Genomic DNA, 26,337 nt, shown 5'->3' on the forward strand with positions numbered 1-26,337 from the left:
CTCACGTGATTTCGCCTGCAGTTCTTGCAATATCGATCGGCTAGCTCATCATAGTTACTCCAGGCCACCTTCTCGTCCTTCGTCCTGACGCCGGATGGCAGCTCCCGCACGCCCTTGCACACCGCCGCTGCCGCTGGCTACGACCACGAGGCAGCTAAGGCGGCCGGCGAGGAAAGATCTTTATGTTTCTTGCTCCTTCCCGCGCGGTGCTGCTCGATGGAGATGGACGCCATGACGGCCAACACCTAGACGAGAAGATTCCGTGATCTCGATAGGAATGAGAAGCTACAGCTTATAGGACCAAAGAGATAAGGATGTACATTAACTGGACGACTGCAGCAGCGTGCGCCCGATTGAGCCAAAAAGTTGGGATAGATGATTATTCTTCAAGGAAAAATGTGATGGAGCATATCAGCGAAGGCATGTAACTATGTAAGTTTAACACAATGATTAAAGGAGGATGATTAAAACACAACGCTAAGGGAGAGACGACTGAGATAAGAGACCCAAAAAATAAGGGGTCCAAATGCTGCAAGTACACAGGGCAATTGCGTCGTACTATTATACAACTTCAACCAAGTTGATATATTGTGTTACACAAAAGTTGCCTATTCGTACGAAACAAAAAGGCTGGTGACATATATATTAACACAAATTCTGAAGTTGCGGCTCAGTTCCTTCCGGCATGTATAGCTGCCCTGACAAAATCTTCACAATTCGTGCAACCGCTGGAGAATACATCAGTCAGCACTCCCATGACATCGAAGGCCTCCTGCAAATCTTCAGACGAGGTCATGTCTTCGAGCCACGAGAGCAGATCTTTTGATAATCCCACCATCTCCTTCATGTTGCTCAGCTTTTCTTTCATCTTAGACTCCCAGTTTCCAAGGTTACCGCTCAGTTGGTCTTTCTCACCTGACTTGCCCTTCTTGAAGAATTGCTGCAGCTGCTCAATCAAGCCAGTGTACACCAGCATCGACTGGACAATGGCAAAGAGCCTCTTGCTGTCGTTTGGATCAGCGGATGAGCCTTCATCAGGCCGGACAGCAGAGGACGATGGTTCAGGGGAAAGCTTAAGGGTGGATCTCCCATGCTTGTGTTGCATGTAAGCATGGTAGATGCCCCTCTGCAGGAAAGCAGGGCGGTGTTGCATCCAGCTCTCATAAGACTCGGACAGCAGAGAATTGACCATCATAAACTGCACAGTTTCCTCTGATGACCCTGGGCTAGCACGAGCGCCAGGGACAGAAGCTGAAACCCGACTGGGAGATTCTGGAGTTGAGGAAGAATTGGACAGGTAAGTAGAGATAGCCTTCACCATCACATGACGTTGCTGGTTGGCACTTCCATCAACAAGATGAGAGGCCATCTGGATCATGAAAGGAAGAAACCGTGAATTGCTCTCCCTCCCCCCGCCTTTGCAATCAGTGCTGAAAGAAGCGCCCGTGGCAAACCTGGCCAACATCTAGTGAAGACAACAGAATTTTTTTCGCCGATTAGTCATGTGTCAGATGATGGAAAACAATATCTATCAAAGAAAATGCGGATAAATAACAGTTCACTGAACTGCCAGGCCAAATTATGTTCCCCTAGTGTTTGTCTCTCCTCTTAGGTACCATAGCAAAGGCCAATTAGAGTAAAATAACTTTGAGCAACCAGTTTTGTATCCTTGTAATAACAATATGACCGTGATTTCAGTGCCAGATTGCAATCAAAAGCATCAAATGTGCCAGACTGCAATCAAAAGATCAAAAGATCAAAAGAAAGTGTAGATTACAGTACAAGTTTCAGCTTTTCTTTGACGTAACATGAACTAAAACCTGTTCGCCCAGAATATTTTCTACCTATTTTGTCATTTTTGGAGTTGATTGCCCGTATTTGATTTTTCATGACTTGCTTTTGTTGACTCGGTATAGAATTTTGTATTTTGTTGCTTTTTCCCACCCTTTTCCTAATAATATGTAAATATATATATATAGGATTTCCCTTCCGTACACTTGGGTGTACATACCCATATACCACTTAAAGAACGTTCTTATACTTCATTTGTCACTTTGGATGTGCAAAAGGGTATATTGCAAAGAGTATATGGTACTTCCTCCGTTCCTTAATTCTTGTCTCAAATTTGCCCAAAAATGGATGTATCTATTCCTAAAAAGTATCTAGATACATGTAATATTTCGACAAGAATTATGGAATGGAGGGAGTAGTGATTTTTTCGTACTACACTACCAGGTGTAGTTATGATCACACCTCTTTCACACAAATTAGGGAGTATGTAGTACATAGTACGAAGTACTCCCTCTATTCCTTGAAGCTTACGCACAGAACTTGACCCTTGGGGGCACTGCATGCTATACAAGTGTTATTAATAGTCCCAGCCCAAGCTAGCTAAAACACAATTTGCCAGTGCTTAAGAATTTAATTCCAGACGGGGCAAAATCGTCTAAAAACATCCTGAATTGCTTCCTTCATATGTGTTTTCATCTCTGATATGCCCTCTATCAAGCGACAGAAAGAGTACACAGGTAGTATGTAGATGGTATGTGTATAATATGTTTTTGAGGTAGCACATGCAGTTTTTGAACATATTCTAATATATGTACTCCCTCCGATCCTAAATTGTTGTCGAAATATTACATGTATCTAGACGCTTTTTAAGAATAGATACATCCATATTTGGGCAAATTTGAGTCAAGAATTAAGGATCAGAGGGAGTACAAATTTGAAGGTGTATATAATATATATAAAACAATGGACCAACTTGCAATCTTTTCATGTAATTCACTTCAGAGTATCATAAAAGTAATACTACCCCTTCCCAATTTACAGGTCGTATAAGGTTTTATTTTTTTTCCAAATTAAGTATCGTATTAGCACCGGCCGAAACTCATTAATTCCTTTGAGGCTTAGGCGCAGAACTCGGCCCCTGCGTGCAGACTACATCCAGCAAATTAGCGGCAGTCAGCTATGCATGCAGCAGTTAGTGGGCAGCAATAAATGGCAGGCAGCTACGCATGCAGCCAATTAAAGGAAGAAGCGCTCTGGTAGACCTTGGTATCCAAAAGAGCTGCCGCATTACCTAATATGTGTATTTTATGTAGATTTGTACTCCCTCCGTCCGGAAATAAGTGTGGATTTGTATAGATTCTTATACAAATCCAAGTCACTAATTTCCGTCCAATACAAATCCAAGTCACTTATTTTCGGACGGAGGAAGTATTATGCATAGAATCTTGAATTGAGCTAATACGACCTATTAAATTGGGGAGAGGGTATATGAGTATAGTAAAAATGATAAAATAGAATATTTGCAATCCCCTCCGTTCCTAAATATAAGATGTTCTAGCTTTATCCTAAGTCGAACTTCTTAAAGTTTGACCAAGTTTGTAGCAAGATTTATCAACATCTAAAACTCCAAACTTGTTGTGTTAAATCTGTCATAATATATATTTTCATAGTATATTTATTTGATGTTGTAATTATGAGTATATTGTTTTGTAAACTTGGTCAAACTTGAAGAGGTTTGACTTAGGAGTAGGACAAACCTAGAACATCTTATATTTAGGAACAGAGGCAGTACCACATGGTAGTGTTTGAGACGTGGGACTACATCCGGTTGCACGGTGTATTCTACCGGGTGCAGTTACTCCCACATATATTTCAAACAATTTTGATAGTATATCGGGTAACCTATATGTGATTATATAGGGAGTATGTACTGTAGTATATATACTACTCCCTCCGACACATAATAAGTGTCTCAGACGCTTTGTACTAAGTCTGAGACACTTGTTATGGATCGGAGGGAGTATTGTACAGTTATATCTTTTGAATATTATGCTCTATTGTATGTCAAACCTACTCTTTCCACTGAGAAACAGCCAAGGGGGTTAAAAACGATAAAGTAGTGCATATAGTATCACATGGTAGTATATGCAACCACGCCCGGTAGTACGGCACACTTTCATACTCCCTCGGATCCATAATAAATGTCTTGGATCTAGCACAAAGTTGTACTAGCTTTGTACTAAATCCAAGACACTTATTATGGATCAGAGGGAGTATTGAACAAAGATTTCAATACAACATAGTCACTTACCAGAACAATGTCATATGTCAACAACCGAAGACGACTCCCATCTGCTCGTCCTTGAGAATTCAATTGATCCCAATATTGATCAACACATCGGTTGTACTGCCCAAGTGAAACAGATGGTCCCTTCAGCGGAAAGATACAGTTACACAATGTCTCGTTATTTCTCAGGGTAGCACCATCCCATTCCTTTTTAGGGGTCTTCAGTGCAGCATCAGCTCGTTTGGCTTCCTGATGACATTGGTAGTGTATGATATTGAAGTGGCTAACAGTAGTGAAGACACAGTCCCCACGGCCACTACCAGAGCTTGTTGCACCCAAGTTCACCCGTTTACTGAACGCATACACTCCTAACATGTCTGTTGGTCTTAAGGTATACCCTTCCCTACAAACCATACATGCTAACCCTTCCTCCTCTTCTTCCACATCATCAAAACCTTCAATTATAGGCTGAGACACAACTATACGTCTACCTCCATCTGAACCAAATTCTTGTCGCATTCCAAGTCCCTGGAGAGAGAGAAAGGCAGCAAAAGTTACTTTGGGGTCCACATGCTGATTCCAAGGTCAAACAACAAAGCATAAAACAATAGCCTATATTTTCAATTCAGGATTCGAGACGACTTTGCACATGACAGTTCCTGTATAAGTATTTGCAAAAGATTCTTTGAAAAGGATAAAAAAACAATCAGTTGAAACAAAACAACTGATGAAAAACTATGTCTTCATGGTTACCTGAAGTAGCATTTCTCTTTTCTGAAGAGCACGGCGGCGCATCTCATCCCTTGTAGCATGCCGCAATTCTTGAATCTTCTCTCCTAGGAAGCCGTCACCATTCTTTTCTTTGTTGGCTAGGGTGTCCAAAAGATTTTCTGCTCTCGCACCAATTTCGTTTTCACCAGGCACCCCTTCTAATGCATGAAGAAGTGGTAATATGCCTTCTTCATCAACACACTTCTGTGTAGGCAAATGGCCCTTGGCAAGCCCCTTCAACATTGACAGGATGAATGGAATAGATGGTAGTTTTAGTCCAGCTATCCATTCTGCACTAGTTCTAGAGCCAGTCATCCCTGCAGAAGCAAATCTTTCCCTCAGATGCCCAAGAGCAGCCTTTGTAATGCCCTTCTCTAGAATAATCTCTTTGAGTCTCTCACCGCACGAACTAGTCTTGAGTGACTCTGAGACTCGAACAAAGTTTTCAACAGCAGATCTCTGCATTGATGCCCTTTGGCTTAAATTATCATCTTTCCTATTCTCTTCGTGTTGTTTCTGCAACTGGTCAAACTCACTCCAGTCCCTAAGATAGGGCTCAAAATGTTCAACCAGAACTTCCATAGCTTCTGGCTCCCCATAGGTCAAGTAGGGCAAGATTCTGGCCACCATCTCCTCATTCCTTTGTTGCTTGTTTGATTTTTTGGTACCTAAAGGATGACATAACCTCTCCAAAAACATGAGAACAATTTTCTTGGCCTGCTCACAAGCACCAGTCTCCTCAATACTAGTTGTAAAAACACTTTGTGCGATACTTATGTCACTCTCATTAGCTTCCAATGTAAGACTTTCTACAATTAACAGAATACCCTCAGCTGGTTCCATTGCATCTACTGAGAATGCACGTCTGGCTGTATCAAGTAACATACCAAGGGCACCCAGACGTAGTAAAGCACATCTATTTTCACGGATTTTGCAACAATACTTAAGAAGGTTAAGAACTGAAGCCAAATCTTCCTGGTTGGATCTTAACTCATCATCACGTAAACTCTGACAAAAAAAAGATACTAAGATCGTCAAATCTTAACAAGCAAAGAACTGGAGCATAACAGGAAAATTAATGAAATTTGTTCAAATTCATGATGCAACACTGCTGAAGGGATGAGAAAACCAGCTCAATGTGTTGACAAAACATACCTGAATCATGCTTAATATAATTTCCAGACCTCCACATTCCCTAACAGCGCCTGCTATAGCAAACTCAATTTCAGGATCTTGTGATTCCTCTCTTTCCTCTTCCAACTCTTTAATCATAGGCTCAGTTGCTTCACCATCTAAACCCTGATTAGAAAATTAAAAAAATCTATTAACCAGAATGATGTGAAAAAATCAGGACATATATTAATAAAACAGGAAGCAGAAAAAAATAATCATGCACAATGCTTTAATTTTCAGATAGATGGACTATTCACAGGTTAGTCAATTCCTGTACAGCAATGTGCTTTACCAATAAGAGCTAAGTTGGGATACGAGGAATCTGTATGAAATTGTAATGTGCAAAGAAAAACCAGATAAAAGGTTTTGTGCTTCATAGTTTTTAAAAGAAAAAGAGAGATTTGGTACTTAACAGTAGACACGATTATACAATGCATAGAAAGAAGCATCAAGATGTTGGCCAATTGGATTTGGTGGTCAAGGGTTCAAGGATCTTAGGAAGATGGGCTGGGTGCTACAGGCTCAGCTGCCCATGGTCCAGCACTCTGACACCTCCCAGCCGTGGTTCGGTTCCCTGTCAAAGTGAATCCACATGTTATCGGTCTCGCTAACACAGTTTCAAGGTGCACGTTGACGACGGAATGCATGCATTGTTCTGGACAGATCACTGGCTAAACGACCAATCAATCGCAGAGCTCACCCTATGGTTCTGACTGTTGAGATCTGGCCAAGCACCCCATGAAGTCGTACTACGATGCTATTTTTGCCTGACGGTTGAGTCCCCACAATGGCGTGCTATGTGGGATGGTTGGGCTCCTCATACAAGATCTTTGCCTGGCTTGCGGCAGCGAACAGATGCTGGACTGCAGACTGGCTGGCATGTCGAGGACTACAGCAACCTGAGGTGTGCCTGCTTGTGAGATCAGACTGCTCATTTAATCTCCCATATCATCACGAATGCGTCTTCGCACGGCAAGTTTGCCACTAGGTTCTCCAGAGCTTGTCGCTGCTATCTCTCTGCCCGAGACCAGAGACGCCTTCAACAGCTTGTTCAAAGGCAGCAGTCAAGCGAGTAGGTGCAGACAACACAAGCAGGCACCTTCCTCTCTTTGGTATGTTGGTGTCTCACACACACACACACACACAAAATATGAAGCTACAAATCTTCTTCTCAATGCAGCACAAGCTTCGCTTTCTTACAAGGGGGATACATCCTTATTTAGGCTTGGTAGGTCTGTTACTGTTCACAGAACAGTAACTTCTAGAAACTACTACAACCTGCTCATTGACCTATTCAAAACTGACTTGAACGCTGCTACTCTTACTTCTAGTAAGACTCCGACATACCCTGGATACTTCTAGAATAAGCTAGCTCCATCTACTAACAACCAACTAGATTGTTCTAGACACCACAACTTAATTATGACAAGATTAGTACTAACAGCGTGGCCACTTATCATTCTAACAATGTGGCGTTTATGGCAGGTGCACAACGATTGCATCTTTGACAAAGCTACGCCTGACCCACGAGCTCTGGTAGACCGGATCCTCTTGGAGGCCAAGCTCTGGATGCTCACTGGCGCTAAGGGGCTGCCACCCCATGCTCAGCCACACAACCAGCTCCCCTGATCAGTAGTGTAGCTGTACAGCATTTAGTTTTCCTTTCTAGGTTTTTTCCCTTGTTTCTGTTGAGTTCTATTATATTAGCTTTGTAGTTTCCCCATCATATAAGGGGTTTTCTGCATAGTTTCAACACCTGTACTTGTGTGTATATCTGGGCATATGGCCTCCTTGAAATACAAGTTGCCTATTTCCTCACAGTTTCTAGCCTTTTGCAGTGTTTCTTTGCTTTTGGTTGTAAGGGTATGTTTAGTTCATGCCAATTTAGGATTCTTACCAACAATTGCCTGGCCAGATTCCTTGGCCCCTTGTTGGCCTAAATTCTGGCAAGAGTTTGTGAAGGGGGTGTGAGGTGGGTGGGCAAGATTCCGTAGGCATACAATTTTTTTTTGGCAAACAAGCATGTAAAGACTAAAATCAATTTGGGCACAAATGAAACAATCGTGACACTTGTGCCATCTTGGCATTCTCTTCAAATACAAAATGACATGATTAGGTGTGCGTTCAAGAGAAGAAAAAAGGCATCAACTTGTAAAATACTCTTACAACTAGCAAAAAAAGGCATCAACTTGTAAAATACTCTTACAACTAGCAAGGCCCTAAATACGGAAGTAAGAATCTTGGGCAACAAAAGAAAGCCAAACCCTCAAAACATACCTGCAGTCTGTAGGTTACTGTCATTGGCGGACAGTCTCTGACAGAGGAAGCAGCAGAGAGTGCACTCGAATTGGACAAAGAATGATGAGTTTGGCCATGGTGCTTTCTCCATACCTGCTCATAGACTTGGGAGATGCTAAGGTCAAGTGAGATTATGTTCCCAGCAACCAGTAATTCCATACCATAGTCGTCCTCTAAGAGACCAATCAAATCAAGCTGGTGACATATTTTGTTTTTCACATCTCTCATTAGCGGGCCAACCTCCACACTGGAGTATGGATTTTTTGTCATAGAACCCCTGATAAACTCTTCTTGAGTATGTGCTTTGTTTAGAATCAGAAGGTAAACAGGCTCTGGTTTCACTGGGCAAATCAAATCGCACAGTTGCTCCAAAATAAACTGCAAAAGGTAATTCCAGACAAGATCACACATAAGTTACATTTTACTGTTAGCATTCATAGGGAAGGAAGTTACGCACAACATCCAAACCAAAAGAAGTTTGTGCATGTACCAGAGATGTCCGTCTCTTTTTCTCCTTCACATGCTTCTGCAATCCAGAGATGCAAGCACGAATAAATTGGCGTTTGTTGGCAATACTTTCGATGAGCAAACTATCAAGAAGATCTTTCAAAAGCCGATTGCAGTCATTGATTAACTTTGTCTTCTGCACCACTAGCCCACGGATAACGAGAAATGCCTCCAGCACCTCAGAGAGTAATTTATCACTCATAAATCTGCAACATGGCGAAAATGTAAAGACATAGAGGAACAAGTGGACAGAGCCAAGTATATGCAAACAGAGAGGACTGCGGTTGGAATGGGGGTATACTGAGATTTACCTTGCTCTAATATTAGGAATATCAAGAAATTTGTTTAGGAGCTCAACAAGCTTATGAAGAATGAATCCTTGTGATATGTCGATGCTAAGGCTTCTCTCCTCCGATTCAACATTGTACACCTCTTTTGTTATCAAAGAACACAATGTAGTTAAACAACCACGAACAGTTAAAAAAAGACGTGAAGCCTCTGAATCAATCATTGTCCCAAGTAATTCAAAGTACTCTGCTGCACTTTCACCAGCTGACAGTGTCCGGGGAAGTAAAGACATGAGCAAGTTCAATAGCTGAAACTGTCTGGACGAGTTCGATGGGCATAGCAAGCTTATGAGAGTGCATATCTCAAATCTTATCGACTGAGAACATGAACTTAAAATCAAGTCTGAAACCCAGGAGCCCAAGGCAAATTTTGAGAAGTCACTTTTTGATGACTTCCGACATGCACGACGCTTCCATCTGAGCCCATACTTTAAAACAAGGTAATCAGATTTCTGTGTATCTTGCCGTGCTTTCTGTATTCCTTTTGCTGCCTGTGATACTTTATATTGCCTCCTCACGAAATCCAGATATGATGCACCACTCTCCCACTCTGAATAGCTCAGAAGTGGCATATCCTGACTTCTTCGACTTCCATCAGGACTTTTTCCAGATACATCCGATTGAATCTTGAAAGTGGATAAGTTAGATGCCGGTTGACTTATGGTGTCATCATTCTTCGACTGCAACATCAAGCTAGATTTTCCCGCACCTGCCTCTTTGTCCCCAGCATCAGATTTTGGAGGTGTGCAAGCCTGAGAAATTATTCTCAGGCAAGGAAGAATAATATGCTCCGAAATTGCAGGATGCCTGGCACCAACTTTAATAGAAGAGAACAACAGCTGAAAGGCGACACGTAGCCTTGCCTCCCAGAACTCATCTACAAGGGCACATGTCTCTGAAAGTAGCTGTAACTCTTCCCGTGTTGATTGTGCAATATCCGTGGAGCGATGGTGCTCCAGACAATACATTACTTTCTTCTGAATCAACTTGTCCAGTTCCTGGACTGCATCTGCATCACCTTCAGAGAAGGAAGACAACACAGCCCTTGCAAGAGTGCGTGCAGTTCTAGGGCCCTGATGAATGTTGTTTTCAAATAACTCTGGTAAAATACCAGCACTGACAAGTTGCTTCCTGCAGTTTGCATGTTTGGATAGCACTTGTAATAACTCTAGGCATTGTGTAACAAACATAGTACTGCATCCATAGCAACTACTTGGAGACCTTGGTATTGAGAAGACAGGCAATGCATTGGTCTCACTAGAATTTTTCTGGTGCAGATATGTCATTAGAACACGGCGCAGCCCTTGTAGTGTCTGGACACTTTTGCTCACTGAATCAAAAGCTGCTTTGCATTTCTCACCATATAACACACCAAGAAGTGCAATCTTACGATTTACCTTGCAAGTGGGCCCAGGCAAGGAAACCATCATCTGCTGGACAGCATCTTTCTGTTGTGAATCTATCTCCTGTTCACCTATGCTGGATACAAGTTTGATGAGTGGCTTCTTAAATCCCATCAGTTGCTGGTATCTCCTATGGGCATTTTCTGACTCTGACTCTATTGCTGCCAATCCTTTTCTCATATCATCATCATTTTCCATGTTATCAAACGAGAAGCTTGGTTTCGCCATGAAATGAAATTCAAAACGGCCATATTTGCTGTATCCACACTCATTGCAGAGAAAAGAGTCAAGATTTTCATAATTGATATTTCTACATTGCCTACACTGATATGCATTTTCATGGCAGTTGCTACAAATTCCATGCTTATCAGTGACAGACCTGCTACACCGTGGACACTGCAGTGACTCGAGGGAAGAAGCTTGAAGATTTTCATAAAATGAATCAAGCTCAATCATGAAATTGCATGCTGTAATTGGAATGGGGAATTCAACCTTCAATTCAGTCTGATTAAAAGTAAGATGGCAGCTTTTGGCACGCTTCCACAAAGACCAGTTATTCTTCAGTTCTGACAAGTCTGTTACAGGCCTGTTGTTGTAATATAGGTTCAGTACTTTCACTGACTTCGACTTACGAGCATCATAAACATTCATCGTCACTGATTGTATAGTAAAGCTTCCAGTACATTTTACAATTATCCTATTGTCAGTAAATTTAGTCTCAGACTTGAGGCTTTCAAGCTTCATTCTTGAGGACGGAACATCTGGACAACTGCAGGTAACACAAGGCTCACTCTCCAGATAATAGCCATCAAACTCTACTAAGCAACTCAGCGTATTGTATATACGGGAATTAGGATGATTTGCCAACAGCTCATTCTGCGAATGTAAGGTGTCAAAAATGCAGCTTATTACATCAGACGTTAAACATTTATTCAGCAGTTCAGCTTCATTCTGCTTCGCACTAGAATCATTTGCTTTTCCTAGTAAACAGGTCATGAGGTCAGTGTACTCGATGATGTTCTGGCCATACATAGGAAGATATTGAACCTTCTGCAATAGAACTTTTAACATTGTTTCCTTGAACATGTTCTTTGCATGGTACCACAGTCCAAATAAAACACATTTAGCCTCATGGCGGACGCTTGCTGAGTTCCATTCTAGCAAAAATGTATTAACAAAACGCTTCAACACATCCCCTTCCTTGTCATTGAACCCTTCCACAGCCTGCTCCATGTCCATGCAGGATTTGTCCGAGGCACCTTCCGAACCATCATCGCCCTTGCGCTTCTTCTTTGAATCTGAAGATTGTGAACTAGTTCTTGTAGAACCTCCAAGATCCCCACTCTCTGTTTTGTGTGCACTCTGATTTACATCTTTTCCTGAATAGAAGGCCAAATTTAGAAGCTTCAGGGTCTGAATGATACACTCTTCACTGAAATAGTAAAAGTTGTCCATCAGAAAAGGAAGAAGATCCATGTGCTTCAAGCAGAACTTCTGCCAATTTCTGGGCCTTGATGCAGCCACATCGCAAAGAGTAGATAAACATTTTATGAGCTTAACACTCCTCTCATACGGCACAGGATTACGAAAACCTCCAGACTTGTTTACAATTTTATGAAGCTTCTTGACTTCATGGGAATATTGCCATGAATCCCTAACACTGTAATAGTGAGTCTTGCTGCCACACAAATGAAGGAATAGCCTCCTCGCATATCTACGAACAAATGTAGTACGAGGATTGCTAATATAGCTGCAAAGGATATCCTGATATCCATCCAACTTCAAATCCTTTGTGTTGGGAACATTGTAACTTCTATCCTTTTCAGCTGACTTCTCCTTTTCTGGTCGAACCATGCTATATACTAGCCGAAAAGTATTCTCCAACAACAATTTGTTGTAGTCCATGAAAAGATCGGTAGGATGAGATTTGGCGTATGAATCAGAAAAAAAGGGAGCAAAGTTCCCAGATGGTAGTTCTCTCCTGACAGTCAATAGGGAACCGCATCCTGAACCAGAAGAACCACCTTCACCATTTATGGACGACGACTTGAAAACATGAACAAGTTGCTGCAGTATATCCATTAAATAATTCAGAAATGATTGCTGCCTGAGGGCAGAACAAGCACAGATCAACTGAGAAGCAAACTCATTTTTATCCTGGTCACCACTGGAGGATAGAAGTGTTGTGCTTGACACTAAAACTTGTTTCTCTGTCAAATCAGAAATCCCACCTGACTTCGAATGAGAGCTATCATTCCCAGGCTGATGCCAGTTACGGAACATAAGTGTGAAAAACATGAAAATAAGGATTGATACTTCACCAAAAGAACACCGTGTTTTGGCAGGAAATGGTTTATTTATATTGATTTCATCCATGAGCCACATAACAAATTTTTGCAAATTAAAATGTTCTGGCTTTGAGCTATCCATGAAAGGTCCACCAACTGCAGATGAAAGTCTGTAGAACAACTGCATTATAGGTATGGCTTGAGTGCCAGCTGTGGTCCCCATCCAGCCTCTGAGCTCTTCAATTAGACAACTGAGTAGCAGAGAGTTAATGGCTCGTTTAGATGCAGAAATTGAAACTGTCCTTTGGTCTGTCATGGATGCAGGGAAGTCCATAGATCCACTTGCATCCAATAGATTAACTGATGATGGTGAGGTCTGGACACTTCTATCAACGGGAGGAGGATGAAGAACACTGGTATTTGTTAGCTCATCAACAGAGAAATGAATATCACTGCCCTCACCTCCAAATGTATCAAGTTCAATCGGAATTGATGACATGGGATGATCTTTTGCATGCGGTGCAGGAAGACCATCTGCATCAAGTATCTCATAACAGGTTTGACACAAGTCAAAGTCCGGACATATGTTGCAGTGCCACCTTTGCCTAAGTATTGGAACTGTCGAACAGCCATCACAACAGTACTGCACTGATGATGTGGCAGGATCTTCTTCGATCATAACTTCAGCATTTCCACTAGTGGGATTCATAGCAGAAGCACTTGTTTTCGCTTGATTATCAGGTCCGTCGTCAGTGGCTATCATTGTCTGCTTTGGGAAAGGGACTTGTAGAAATCGTGATGAAATAGCCAAACTGAAAACCAGCAACAAAATTTAAGCGAAACAGGAAAGAACTATGAGAGCTGATAGCAACAAAATAGAATTGGGAAATGTGGTCGTAGAGGCAAATAGAGAAAGATCACCTGCTTGATGTCTGAACAGCTTCATATGGTGCAAATAGCAGCTTCTTTAACAGAGCAACAGCAGGTGCCACTGAAACACCAGATTTTTCATTTGCATGCAAGGCTAGGCATTCAGCATAGCTATAAATAAATTCCACACAAGGTATAACAAGACTATTTATCATTTGGGTATCTGGCCTGTCTAAATCCAAAATATCCCAAAAAACTTGCATAAGACCATCAACTAATTCCGTACCTGCAGAGGACAAAGTTATGATATTAATTTCAACATTTTAAAAATATGCCACTCCTACAGGCCATAGCTGAATGCAATATATTATAATGCACACTCCTAATACTAGGCTTTTGCATTTCATCAAAGAAAACAGACAGCCGCAGACTTCTGAAACAACTTTACAATTACACATGATTCAAACTGTGTGTCTACTCATATTGTCAATTGGATCAACTCTAAAATACAACATTCCAAGCAGGCTGTTAGTGACATTTAGAAGAACACATCTTATGCCCAGAACAAAAGTAAAGAAGGCAGAAGAGAGTCAAGAAAACGAAAGATGTTTCGCAGCGTAGAAGAAAAATCAATGGCTTCCCACATTATTAATGTGCATGTACTGCCCGTTATACCAATTTCCACATGTGGTCAACAGCAATCGAAGATTCAATGAGTATACGGATATACAGATCAATTAACGAGAACCAAGGGAACTTTTCTTACTCCTGGCAGTAAATTTCTTCCTATCAAAGCATTCAACATTGCCATGCTTGTTCAAGAACACTTATATTACCATTTTTTAACGTACCAAACCAAGCGAGACGTCTTTTAGAATTCTAACTGTTGTTTCACCCAGGTTGGGAAATACTCTAAAACCAACTTGATTTCAACCGACAGCATAGCAAAAGCAAACTGGCTTTCGAAGAGAAATATTTTAGCATCAAATAAAAACAATACAACGATGGATATTTGAGAATGTTTAGGCCTGGGGTTTGTGTCTTTTGTACTATGCATATTGGCCATTTGGGCCCAACTGAACCAGCAAATTAACATGCTATAATTCAGCAATAAAAAGTTATAAAATTGTTCGTCATACCTACTCAGTACACTAAGAGTGCCATTTTTTTGCTCTGGTCCAGACTTCAATATACAACTTTGGTGTCTAATTTTCTTGCTAGGTATTAGCAACATTTATAAGCATTACACTACAACAGTACCCCGTTTTAAAATAAATATATTGATCCTTGTACAGGCATCAAAAAGGTTGACTGGAAGGGGTAAGAAAAGAACGTCTTCTTTTGCACTAGTGAGACTGACAAAAGTTACAAATATCAGACAACTAGCCCTCTATTAAGAAGTGTGAAAGTAGAATACCATGATTTTCAAGAAAAGAGACCAAGTTAAATTTCCTGTGCAAAGCAACTTTCGACACTGTATGGATCTGGGCAATAAACTCTTTTATCACCCAGCTAGATGCAGAACCCCCAACTCCTATTCTTGAAGTAATTGCTGGCAGTGACTTTACTACCCCCAGAAGACGCATAGTGTCCTTAACCTGTGCAAAGATTAGGAATAAATTAAAATAGTAACAGCAAAGGAAGGGGGAACAACAGCTCATAAATATTAGCACTATTGGATAAAGATACTTCAAATTTACATGATAGTATATTTCCTTCTTTGGGAACACAGCCTGAAGGACTCGGCATGCCGCAGAATGTAGCAGAGGCTCCCTGTCACTTTGAAAGATTGTTTCTAACAAAGATCTGCATTTTAGATTCTTAAGTTCCAAGTCTGCATCAACAATGTCAGAACAGTAGCTTGGTTGGCAGAGCAGATATATCCGTGAGAGGATCCTGAGAGCATCTGCCAAAACCTGCTCCTGGATAGGAGTAGCTTGCATCACTTGGGGCCTCTTTGCTGATTTTCCGCCAGCAGTAGTACCACCCATGACATGTGCTTCCATATCAAGCGCAGCATCCATTTTCTCTTTCCACCCAAATTCATCTTTGGCTCGACCATAAACTTCAATGAAATCTATTCTAGGAACTGATGAACCATCGAATGTTCGGCCAACTGTAATTGTGAATTCTTCATCAGCCAGAAGTGACTCGGCAGTAGTAAACGGAATATCATACCATGATCGCATGCCTTCATCTAGCTTGACAACCCTCTGGAATATCGTGATTTCCGAAGGGATATTGCTAGCAGATGTGTTACCCACGTGGATTCGACAACCAACCATGACAATATCAGGATTTGGATTTGAAATAGATACCTGCAGCCAAATAATAAAGTGTGCATAAGTAATTCAACATCTATTAGAGGGTAGCAGCAAAATATAAGCAATAGCTCCACACGGGTGAAAAAATGATAGTAATGACCACGGGAAGGTCAGTACTTCCTACCTTGAAGGCAGCGGATGTCAGACTCTCTAAATACCCATCATCTGAGGTCAATCTCTGCTTGATACTTTCAGAATCACTGCTTTTGGTTGTGTCACTACTAAATTTCACATCACATGTGATGCAAGTCGTCTTCTCAAAAAAATCAAGTGGAAATTCTGGTTTGGTGCTAGCGTAAGCTCTGCTGTTGAGGATGCTGCTGCCCAGCTTCTTCGTTTGTTCTGCAGTAAGGCTCGGCGAACTATCACCTCCGCTAGGTGTATGTGAGTAAATATGAAGGCTTCCATCATCATATAAAAGAAGACAATGTGTTTTATCTTTGGATAAAGGCTTATATGCCGCAACACCCACCATTGGAGCATTTGAACCGGCGCCATATCTCAGGTTTTGTGCAAAACACTCATGAGGACCCAAAGACACAGCAAGAGGAGCATTTGATTTAAATTTGGATAGACAGGTAAGAGTCCCACTGCCAGCTATTAGTTCTCTCCAGCGGTAAAGCCCAGCTGGCTTAGATTTAGCATCTTGATCTTCCTCGACTACATATGAAAATTCAGTAACCGATGAAGATGCAGCATCTAAGCGCCCGATGAAAGTAGTGCCATCTTGATGAGACACGAATATAAGCCTGTAGGTTGATGAGAAGTACAATGATAATCCCTTATGCATAGACACTGCATCTTTGACCAAGACTGTGTCGGTCAATGTTTTGGCACCAACATCACCCGCCAATACAACATTAAGTCTATAAAGAAGGCCCCCTTCGGAAAGAACAAGAAGCACCAACTTGCCCATTGATGAGGGAACAAGGGTGGCATCAACAATAATATCATCAGCAACAGTAAAATAATGCAATGGGCTTATATTGTCCTGTGAGAGATCGTATATTTTCACAAACATGTTTGTTACCACCATGAGCTGTACCTGAGAACCTGGGACCCATTCCACACGACGAATATAAGCTCCTTGCAATGCAAGTTCTATGGCAAGACGATCTGTTACTTCACCACGATTATTTAAAGTCAGTACTTGGCAATCCCCATATCCAGCAACTGCAAGGTAATGATCCAGTAATGGATTGAAAATCAGATGAACAATTTCAAAGCGAACAATGTTTCTGGAGAGAGGTTTCACATTTGTTTTGTCTGCTGTGATAGGGGCTGCAGTAGGCTGTCCAATAATTTGTCCTGCATCAAATATAGCTACTTTATCCCCTTCTCCAACAGCAAGCTTGCCTCGAACGCCGACAGTCAGCAATGATTTTGTAAGAGAACCATTAGCAAGGTGTGACTTAAGTTCCCTTGAATTTGGATAATCTGCTTTTATCTTCAGGTCAAGTGATCCACTTTTGAAAACTTTCTTTAGTTGGAAAACATCAGAAGCCCGTGACACCAGCATATCACCTCCTAATATAACTTTCATATCTCTCAAAAGGTTTAACTCTCTTTGGCTAAGTATTGTCGGAAGCAATTTCTTGCAGATTTCAAGCATTCGAACTTCAATATCAAGGTTTCTCAGAAATACAGGGAGTCCAGCAGTGAAGCCTTTTGGCACAGATAACTTGAGAGAATTATCTGTGTCAATTGAGATGTCATCTTCAAAATCAGAGCCACTATCTGCAACCTGTTCCAGATCATCGTGATAAGGCAACATGGGCTGAAAGCTGCAAGCGGTAGGTGGTGGCACAGACGTTCTAGTAAATTTTCGAGGTTTCAAGCACTGGCAGTTGCTTCCTCTCACGCCGCCAGCTCCACAGTCACAAAAGAAACGGCTTGAACGGGAATAGATAACACGATGACCCCGATGGCACACCTTGGCACATACAGAACAGCAACCTTTGGAAACAGTCAAATCACACGTATAGCAGAAGTACCAATGCTGTTCCATAAAATTACTGCCGCTGGATGTAAATGTGCACACTTTGGATGCTAGTGTCCTTTCACTGTTTCCATCCTCTTCATCATCTCTATCCATGCTACCCAATTCACCATCAGATGTTCCATCGTCTTCATCTTCTTCACCTGAACTACCATCACAATCAACCGCAGAGTTACTTTCTTGATTGGCGCAAAGAACAAGGCTGTCTGAATTCTTCAATTGCTTTGGTACGAAAGACCGTGAACCACAATTGTTGCCAGAATTGTTAGATGAAAGCCTCTTAAGGGCAGTCCTATTTAGTCCAGCATCACCAAATACTGACTCTACAACTGTAAAAAGAAACTTCAAAGTATGAAGCAAACCCTCATTATCAACCACTGTCTCCATCAGCATCAGCATCCTTTCAAATAGCTGCTTAAAATGTGATTCCTCGGTTGATAGTTGAACGAGAAAATGAAAATATGCTTTGGCAGTCTGGAGATCACATGACAAAAATGCTCTATCAAGTAATAGTAGCATTGCACCAAAGAGGTGATTTTGAAGGTCTATGGCCAATGTTTCAGATGAAGGGCAGATAAGACGCATAAGAAAATCCACTGCTGATTCTCTTAGGGTTGTCGAACCTACCATAGTATGATTCATGCTTTCAGTTTTCAAAGGATGACCAAGTATTCTGAACGCTAACCAAGAAGACAAACTGGACACATCCATCCCAACAAACTTTTTTTGCAATTTCAACTTAAGAGCAGGACAAAAGCCATCGCCTAAAATATCAGTGAACAAGTGAAGAATCTTCATATTGACCTGCTCAGATTGGCATTTGTCCAACATATTCATAAAAACTGACATTTCAGCATGTTCAGGAGCAAAAAGACTGCTTGCTCCTTCAGGTGCACCTTCCGCATTACCAAGGAAGAATTTAAATACATCTGTCTTAGACCGAAGGTCCTCCACTAGATCAACAATGGTAGAAACGAGAATCTCCTCTGCCTCATTGTGGACACTCTCTTCCGAGTTGATGTCAGCCAGAAATCCTTCTAACTGCTTCAGGATAAATACATCGATGTATCTAGCGAGATCATCCCTGTAGTTGATTAGACTCATAAATATAGAATCACACTGTCCATGAATGGTTCTGAATAATCGATCCGATCTTACAGCCATCACCATATCGAGCAATTTGGAAATAGTGCACACATCAACTTGATCTCTGTCTCCTGGTTGCATGATCTTCAAGTATCCATGGAAGGTGTGTATGATCTCCTTTATTACAAGAATACAAGAAAGGAGAGCACTGTTGCTAGAAGTGTAATCTGATGGAAATCCATGTAACAAACATTTCAACAGAAAACAATCTTTCTGCCCTTCACCTAGTTTTGTTGCAACTCCATCTATCCTTGATGGAAGATCACATATGCGTTCCAGCATTTCTATGTTCGAACCAACTTTCTCAAAAAGGAGATGATGCTTTGATTTGTCAAATGCAGAGTGCTTAAGCAGCAAGGAAGGATACCAATGATCCCCAGAAGTTCTTCCTCTATCAACAAGGGTGAGATATGCTTCCCTGAAAGTATGAAGATAGGTCTCCAAAAGAGATGATAAAACACTAAAACAATGTCCAGTATTTTCACTTATGTATGTAACCAAACTCTTCCCGATAACAAATTGCTCTCTATCTTGGACCAGATGCTTTCCATATGATTCCACCTCAGTTTTTTTACTTGTTTGGTGCCTCAAAACACCAGTACTGATGAGAGAGAGAATCAAAGAAAGCCATGCTCCTTTCCTGGAAAAATCCCAAGTTTCCAGCACACTTGAACCAAGTAGAATCTCAGAATGCAATAACTTCAGGAATCCAAAAATTACAGCAGGCAGACTGTCACCCACAAGAGACAAAGCATCGTCATTTACACTGAGAGAAAATGCAAGGAAAAAGCGGACATCTGCAAAGTCAGGGTTCGAAAGACCATCATTCAGAAGACTATAATTGTGATGATAACCTATACCAGCAAGGGTGCTCAAGCAAATGAAAAATAAATATCTTTCAACAATGAGATCATCCGCCACTTCGGCTTTCATATCCCTCCAACAACCAAGTATTTCTGAAATTGTTGCGCCCAAATCAGCCAAGTTCAAGCCTAAAGTTCCAACAGCAGACTTATCAAAGTAGAACTCAGCATGAGCTGGAGTCAGATCAATCAATTGCGATAGCAATCTACTAGTTGTAGCATACTCCTTGACAGTATCTGCAAGTATGCCCTCCACAACAATAGTTGCAAAGGATGGCAAGCAATCATTCATGGAACGTAGTTGCTCTTCCTTCACTTGGATATCCCGCATCCTGGATCTTAACCTCAGAAACAACCATGATGGACGTGTTTGCGGATACAACAAAATATGCCGCAGAACGACCAGAAGTCTTGAAAGGACTAAAGCCCATTTTGTGAGTCCAGATGCACTTTTTACTGATGGAGAATGTTTCAACTTTTCTAGGGAAGAAAGCACAATGTTAGTCAACTCGGACTTTTCTGACAAGGTAGCTGAATGGAACGCCACCAAAAGAATTTCCACATGGAAGGCACAAGGAAGAGTTTCACAAAAATCATTGAAATCCAAGGTGCTGGATGATTGGTCATTTGCCTTTTCCAAAAGATAACCAAAGTATTGAACAAAAACTTTTCTTCCCAGATTATATGCTGAGTTTGTTCCAGAGATAATGGCACGCGCAACTAGAGCAAGCGTATAGTGGTTGTAAGTGTACTTCCCATTCTCAACTTTAAGCACTTTCTCCACAAGATCTTCTCTTAAAGAAGCAGGACACTCATCAGAAACAAGAAACATTTGTAGAAACTCAAAACAGGCTGTATTTACGTGCAGTAGGTTAGTCTCCTTATGGTTTGAAGATGTGCTTTCAGCACTGCTTTGATCAGAGAGACAAACTTGGAACTTGAGTATTGACAGAAATTGTTCCAAATGATCTGTGTGAAACTTCCTGCAAGCATCCATAAACGTAGCATTGCACCATTCAGGAGAGAAGATGCACGTTTTCATAAAGCATATCAAATCAGCAGCTAATTGAATAGGCCCATGCTGGCTGCTTGAAGAAACACTAGCAAGAGAAGTTGGCTGTTCAACACTATCAGCTACTCCTGTAGAACGGGCTTCGGCAAAGAGATTTCCGAAGAGTGCTTCTTCCTCATGACTAGTCACAGACTCCAACTCTGAAACAACAGCTTGTTTTGTGCAACTTAACTGCGCTTTCTCAAGTGCAGTGACTGATTTTACTCCTTCTTCATGGAGAAAAGATATGAGATGCACCAAATCATCCAACCATTGCTCTTCTGAAGGGAAGATAAGCTGCAGATACACCTCACATGTGTATTTCTTCAGCAATGGTACCACCACAGAACGGGCTCGACAAGACAAACCATCTACCTCAGAATTGCGTGAGTAATCCAGAACATGACCAGGTTTCTCCCTGGCAACACAGCTTGTCCACCGTTGGGTACTCTTAAGAAGCTTCAGCACATATTGCACAACCTGAGGAGAGTAAGCTAAAGGGGGCACTAAGCAAGCACCAGATTTTTCACATCTCCATGTCTTTGTACTGAATATGTCCAACAGTGAAGCAAGTACGCATACATGTACAGTACAACAAATGTCACTATTGCAGAAGACAATTTGAATCAGCTGTAGAAATTCTTCAAGTAATTGCAGCAAGACAATTCCAACACCATCCCCAGAAAACACTCTGTCATGGTTAGAGAACTTGAACTTCAGTCCAAACAAGACTGGCAGACTGTCAGCACATCTTGCTATGGAGAATAACATCATGGTATCAGAAACATCGCAAGGAAATTGCATAGACAGACCATGGGCTAATTTCAAAATCCTTTGGGTAAAAGACAACCTCATGCTAAAATTGATATCTTCTATCACTTCCAAAGCTGAAGATTGACAAAGCTTCTGAACCAATGTAATAAGGCGAGGTACACAACGTAGATGAACAACTGCAAAATGTTGTGCTATTGACACCATGGCACTTGGAGATGCTGCATGAAGTGATTCATTGTTCTCTGGAATAACATAACTTTGTTGTAAACACTCTGGTGATAAGGTCAAACGAAACCGCTGCAGATCATCTCCACTCTTAGAGCAGTTAAAGCCTGGTCAATAATCATCAAAGAAAGTAGAAACATCAGCAAATGAAGCCCCAACAGCGCATAAAACCTCGAATACCATATGGATGGAGAAGGCCTAAAAGAGTTTACCTTTTAAATAGCAAAAGTATTTCTCTGGCGGGCTCAAGCGCTCAGATTCGGCAGGGACAGATGCCCAATGCTCGATAACATCATTTATGATGCTAGGCTCCAACGTGTAAACCTTGCTGGGAGTTCCATTAAGCAGCACAGATTCCATGAAAAAGGCAACTTCATTCTGAAAAGATGCAGAACATAATTAACATAGAAAGAATGCTGCTGAAAAGACGCAGTAACATAATTCACAATATTGCAAAGTTAAGGGAACTCCCCACGTAAGAATAAATAATGACTAAACTAGAAGTTATGGAACAGTATTGCAATATCTCAAGATAATCCATGATAAGATCACAGCGAAGTTAACTTTGCGAGGTCAGAACGAACATCCGAATTAAAACCATGCCAGAAGAACTTACCAGTAAGCCAAAGTCATCACATCCATATGATGATTTTTCAAGATACAAGAGAGAGAATTCCAAAGATCTCTCAACAATCTCTGCTACTATTGGCTCCAGTTGCTCCACTGGTAACCGAAATAAAACAAAGAAGTGAGAAACAGATCAAATATTTGGTATACATGTTTTCAGAGACACATTAGTCATGTTCGTAACTAAGAAAAAACACAGGAAGCACTAGATAAGGGGAATAACATTCGCGAAAAGGTATTAATAAAAATTAAATAACTGAAAACCAAGGTTTCAATTACGACAGTACATAAATTGCAAGGAAATTTTAGTAGCAGCTTTTTATATGACCGGCATCAGAAACAATCAAACAAGTTGAAGCTATCATACTTCCAATGGCAGCCATCATGCCAATGCCATACCAATCTGCTTAACTGACCCTTATAGCCTAGAGCCTAGTCTGAGTAAAAAGTCACTGCTAAGTATAACACAGGAATAAAAAGGATAATTGTAAAGTAACATCAGAAGCAGCAGTATACTCCTAACTTACTAAAGGAAAATTAGTAAGGCTGCCACCTAGATGCTCAAAACAAGGATACCAAATGTAACACAGATGGATCCTGCTTAAGACAGAAACAAATATCTAATAAACACCTATCTATTTATATGGATAACACTCAGGCACTCAGCACAGAAAGAAGAAAGCCATACACTAAAAAAATAGCATCAAACATCAGATCAGAATGAGGGAGTAGCAAATTTCTGCGCAGTCATGGAAGCAACAGCATATCGAAACATAAATCTGGTATTTGATGTACCATTCGTAGACCTAACAAGAACAAGATGATTACAACAGAACCAGAACATTTAGAAAATACACATTAGGGTTTGTGCTGCAGGTCAGGCAAGATATGAATGGCCCTTACATACCTTGCTATTTTTCTTGTTAAATACAAATACCTTGTTTAATCTACCAAATCAGTCAGAGCAGTCTACATCTAGCCTATTCCCATTGACTGCCAAATGCCAGTCATCCTATCAGTCAATCAGAATGTCAGCTCCCAAAACCTACGTTAGCCACCAACCAACAGCCAGAACAACAGCAAATATCAAAAGCGGATGCGATCATGGGCGGATCGAATGGGAGTGCCATGGCACTCCCAAGGAAATGCAATTTTATACCACGTAATGATAAAAATTGTACGTCAAGCCTTGAATACTCCTGCAAACAGGGTTTTATGCTTTTAGAAAGGCTTTGTGAAGTGTTAAATTGACATTTCATAACTGATTTGAAATACTTTTGTAATCTTTTATGGATATGGGATCTTACTAGAACTAGAACTATTTGTAATTTACTTTTAAATCTCGAGCCTATTAATCAGGATTACCCCACTAAGAGACTCTATTTGACAGCTAGTGTTTTTTTTGAAAAAATTTGAACTGATGCGTTGAATTTGTGATGTCGTTCATAACAACTGAATTGTATGTGTGAAACGTTGCGCCCCTTGTGATACAATCCTGGATCCACCACAGGATGTAAGACTACATCACTAGGCTATAAAGCAAGTCAATATACTCCCTCCGTCATATATTAAGTGACTTTCTTACATTTCTCTAGACACTTTTTAGGCATAAATACATCCATATTTGGGCAAATTTGAGTCACTTAATATGGGCGGAGGGAGTACAAAACTGGCACATGCATGCAAGCAACCAAGTAGCAGAAAGCCCAAACTACAACGCAAAGGAAACAAGACAAACAAAGGTCCAGAGTAACGGAGACCAAATTACTAAGCACCAAATCTGGACTCGTACCCTACAATCATGCAAAAAAGAGAAGCAAAACAATGAACTATAGCAGTAAAGATTCACAGCTGCATAAAGCAATGAAACGGGAAACCTAACACTTGATCGACCCAACAGAGATAACCAGCTATGATTTCACTCGAACAATCTAAAACTTGACCCTAAGTCATCCAACCATTCCTCCAGCGAAGTAAATCCTACTCTGGGAAAGTGATCACGATTCACAAGCCAATGCAGTGGCGGGAGCAGCTAGAGGCCTAGGAGCAGCGCATCTTGCACCCGCCAAGCTTACAGCTGCAAGATCGCACAACCTACACAGGAAACCCAAAACCATAGCCACCTCGGAGAAAACCTAAACGCCCCAGGGTTCGGGAGATCGGGTGAGCTCACCGGAAGAGAAGAGTACTGTGGAGACAACGGCGCGGGCGGCAGCGAGCACGGCGCCGGCGGGAGCTCGTTCGGGCGGTGGGCCAGCAGCCAGGGCCCCCGCGAGCTCCTCGAGACCCGCGCGGGCCGCGCGAGTGCAGAGGCGGTGGGCTGGCGGGTCCCGGTCCCCGGCGGCGGCGGGGCGGAGGAGGTCGAGAACCACCGAGATCTCCGCCGCCATCTCCGAGGGATCTCCGATCGGCAGCGGAGCCCTAGAGAGACGAGCGTAGCGCGGGGTCGGATCGATCGCCGAGGAGACGGCAAGGGTTTTTGTTCACTGTGTTGTCTGTTCTAGAGAGGGGGAGTTTGTGTGTGAAGGGGGTGAGAAGGGGAGGTAGGCGACCATGGAACGATGTCAGGGGCTTTTATTTCGGGAGGTGACTAGGTGAGTATCTTCGGGCCATTCCTCGTGAAAAATCTCTTTTACGTTGTTTAATCGTATATAGTGGAAGCTGATAGATTAAATATCTAAGGGAAAATCTCTTTATATTGTTATTATGGCATAGTGGATGCTGTTAGTTTATGTTCGAGCACGGTATTTTTAACATGCGGTCCATTCAACCAATAGTTTTTTGTCCGATATTTTCTTTTCTCCCACGACACGTCTCCATATATTTTTCTGTCACCGCGACCCGATTGCATGAAACAGAGGAAGACGGAGGCATGTATGTCCCTCGAAAGAGGAGGGGATATGGAAAGGGTTGGACCATCTACTAAACCAACTCTTGTCAGGCATAGGCGGGGCTCAAAGTCCAACCCAAGTATGACTCACAACAATGGCAGTTAGGCGACGAACGTTTAAGATGCGCTACTTAAGGCAATGTTGGCAATCGTTGTAATGGTTGATTGAGTTGTAACATACCAATTGCCATAACCTTCTATCCGAATCCCGGCTCTCGATCCACAATCCTCCTTGCTTGATGCGTAACCCCGATACCAACTCTACGTGTGCACAAGTGAATCACGCAGGTAACAATTGGCATCTAGAGAATTGTTCGATCCATGGAATCACAGATTTTGCCAATGTATTCGTCGAGATTCCCACGATCCTGCTAGGTATGGAGGAGATTAGCCCCTCTAATCATTTATCCACAAATTCACCTCCTGTAAGCGTTGATTAACCATAACATAGGTACTGGTAGTCGTTAAGGATGACAAAGTCGGCTCATCATAAGATGGGCCAAGGCGACTACACTGAGTCGGGTTACTACACAGAGGCGCCTCATCTTGGAGTAGAAGATGAATATAGACAACCCGAAATACCACAAGGCTAGTTGTAACCGACTAGAAAGCATATCTCCATAAAACCGATCTGGGCTTTTATAACCCTACTCTCGGCTATCCATATAAGGCGGGTAGGGATCACCCAATCAGTAACTAATCT

General features: G+C 41.7%; 1 protein-coding gene across 2 annotated transcripts; it reads right to left on the minus strand.

Annotated features, from left to right (window-relative positions):
• Window positions 1–478: 478 nt before the first annotated feature.
• LOC100830348 (auxin transport protein BIG) lies at window positions 479–25,279 on the minus strand. Of its 2 annotated transcripts, XM_010239020.3 has the most exons (14): window positions 24,918–25,273; window positions 22,734–22,840; window positions 22,330–22,495; window positions 16,184–22,224; window positions 15,436–16,053; window positions 15,153–15,333; window positions 13,787–14,021; window positions 9,139–13,677; window positions 8,811–9,033; window positions 8,300–8,698; window positions 6,005–6,148; window positions 4,832–5,857; window positions 4,103–4,606; window positions 479–1,465 (listed from the first exon to the last, which is right to left on the minus strand). In XM_010239020.3, exons 1-14 carry the CDS (start codon window positions 25,132–25,134, stop codon window positions 671–673), a joined length of 15,195 nt encoding a protein of 5,064 aa, XP_010237322.1. In that variant the 5' UTR covers window positions 25,135–25,273; the 3' UTR covers window positions 479–670. The 2 variants fall into 2 exon arrangements, with proteins under 2 accessions (XP_010237322.1, XP_024318906.1); XM_024463138.1 differs by lacking the exons at window positions 479–1,465; window positions 4,103–4,606; window positions 4,832–5,857; window positions 6,005–6,148 and adding an exon at window positions 6,235–6,596 and having other exon boundaries at window positions 24,918–25,279.
• Between the last annotated feature and the right edge of the window lie 1,058 nt (window positions 25,280–26,337).

The sequence above is a fragment of the Brachypodium distachyon genome, chromosome 4 (assembly GCF_000005505.3).
Source record: "Brachypodium distachyon strain Bd21 chromosome 4, Brachypodium_distachyon_v3.0, whole genome shotgun sequence".
NCBI lineage: Eukaryota > Viridiplantae > Streptophyta > Magnoliopsida > Poales > Poaceae > Brachypodium > Brachypodium distachyon.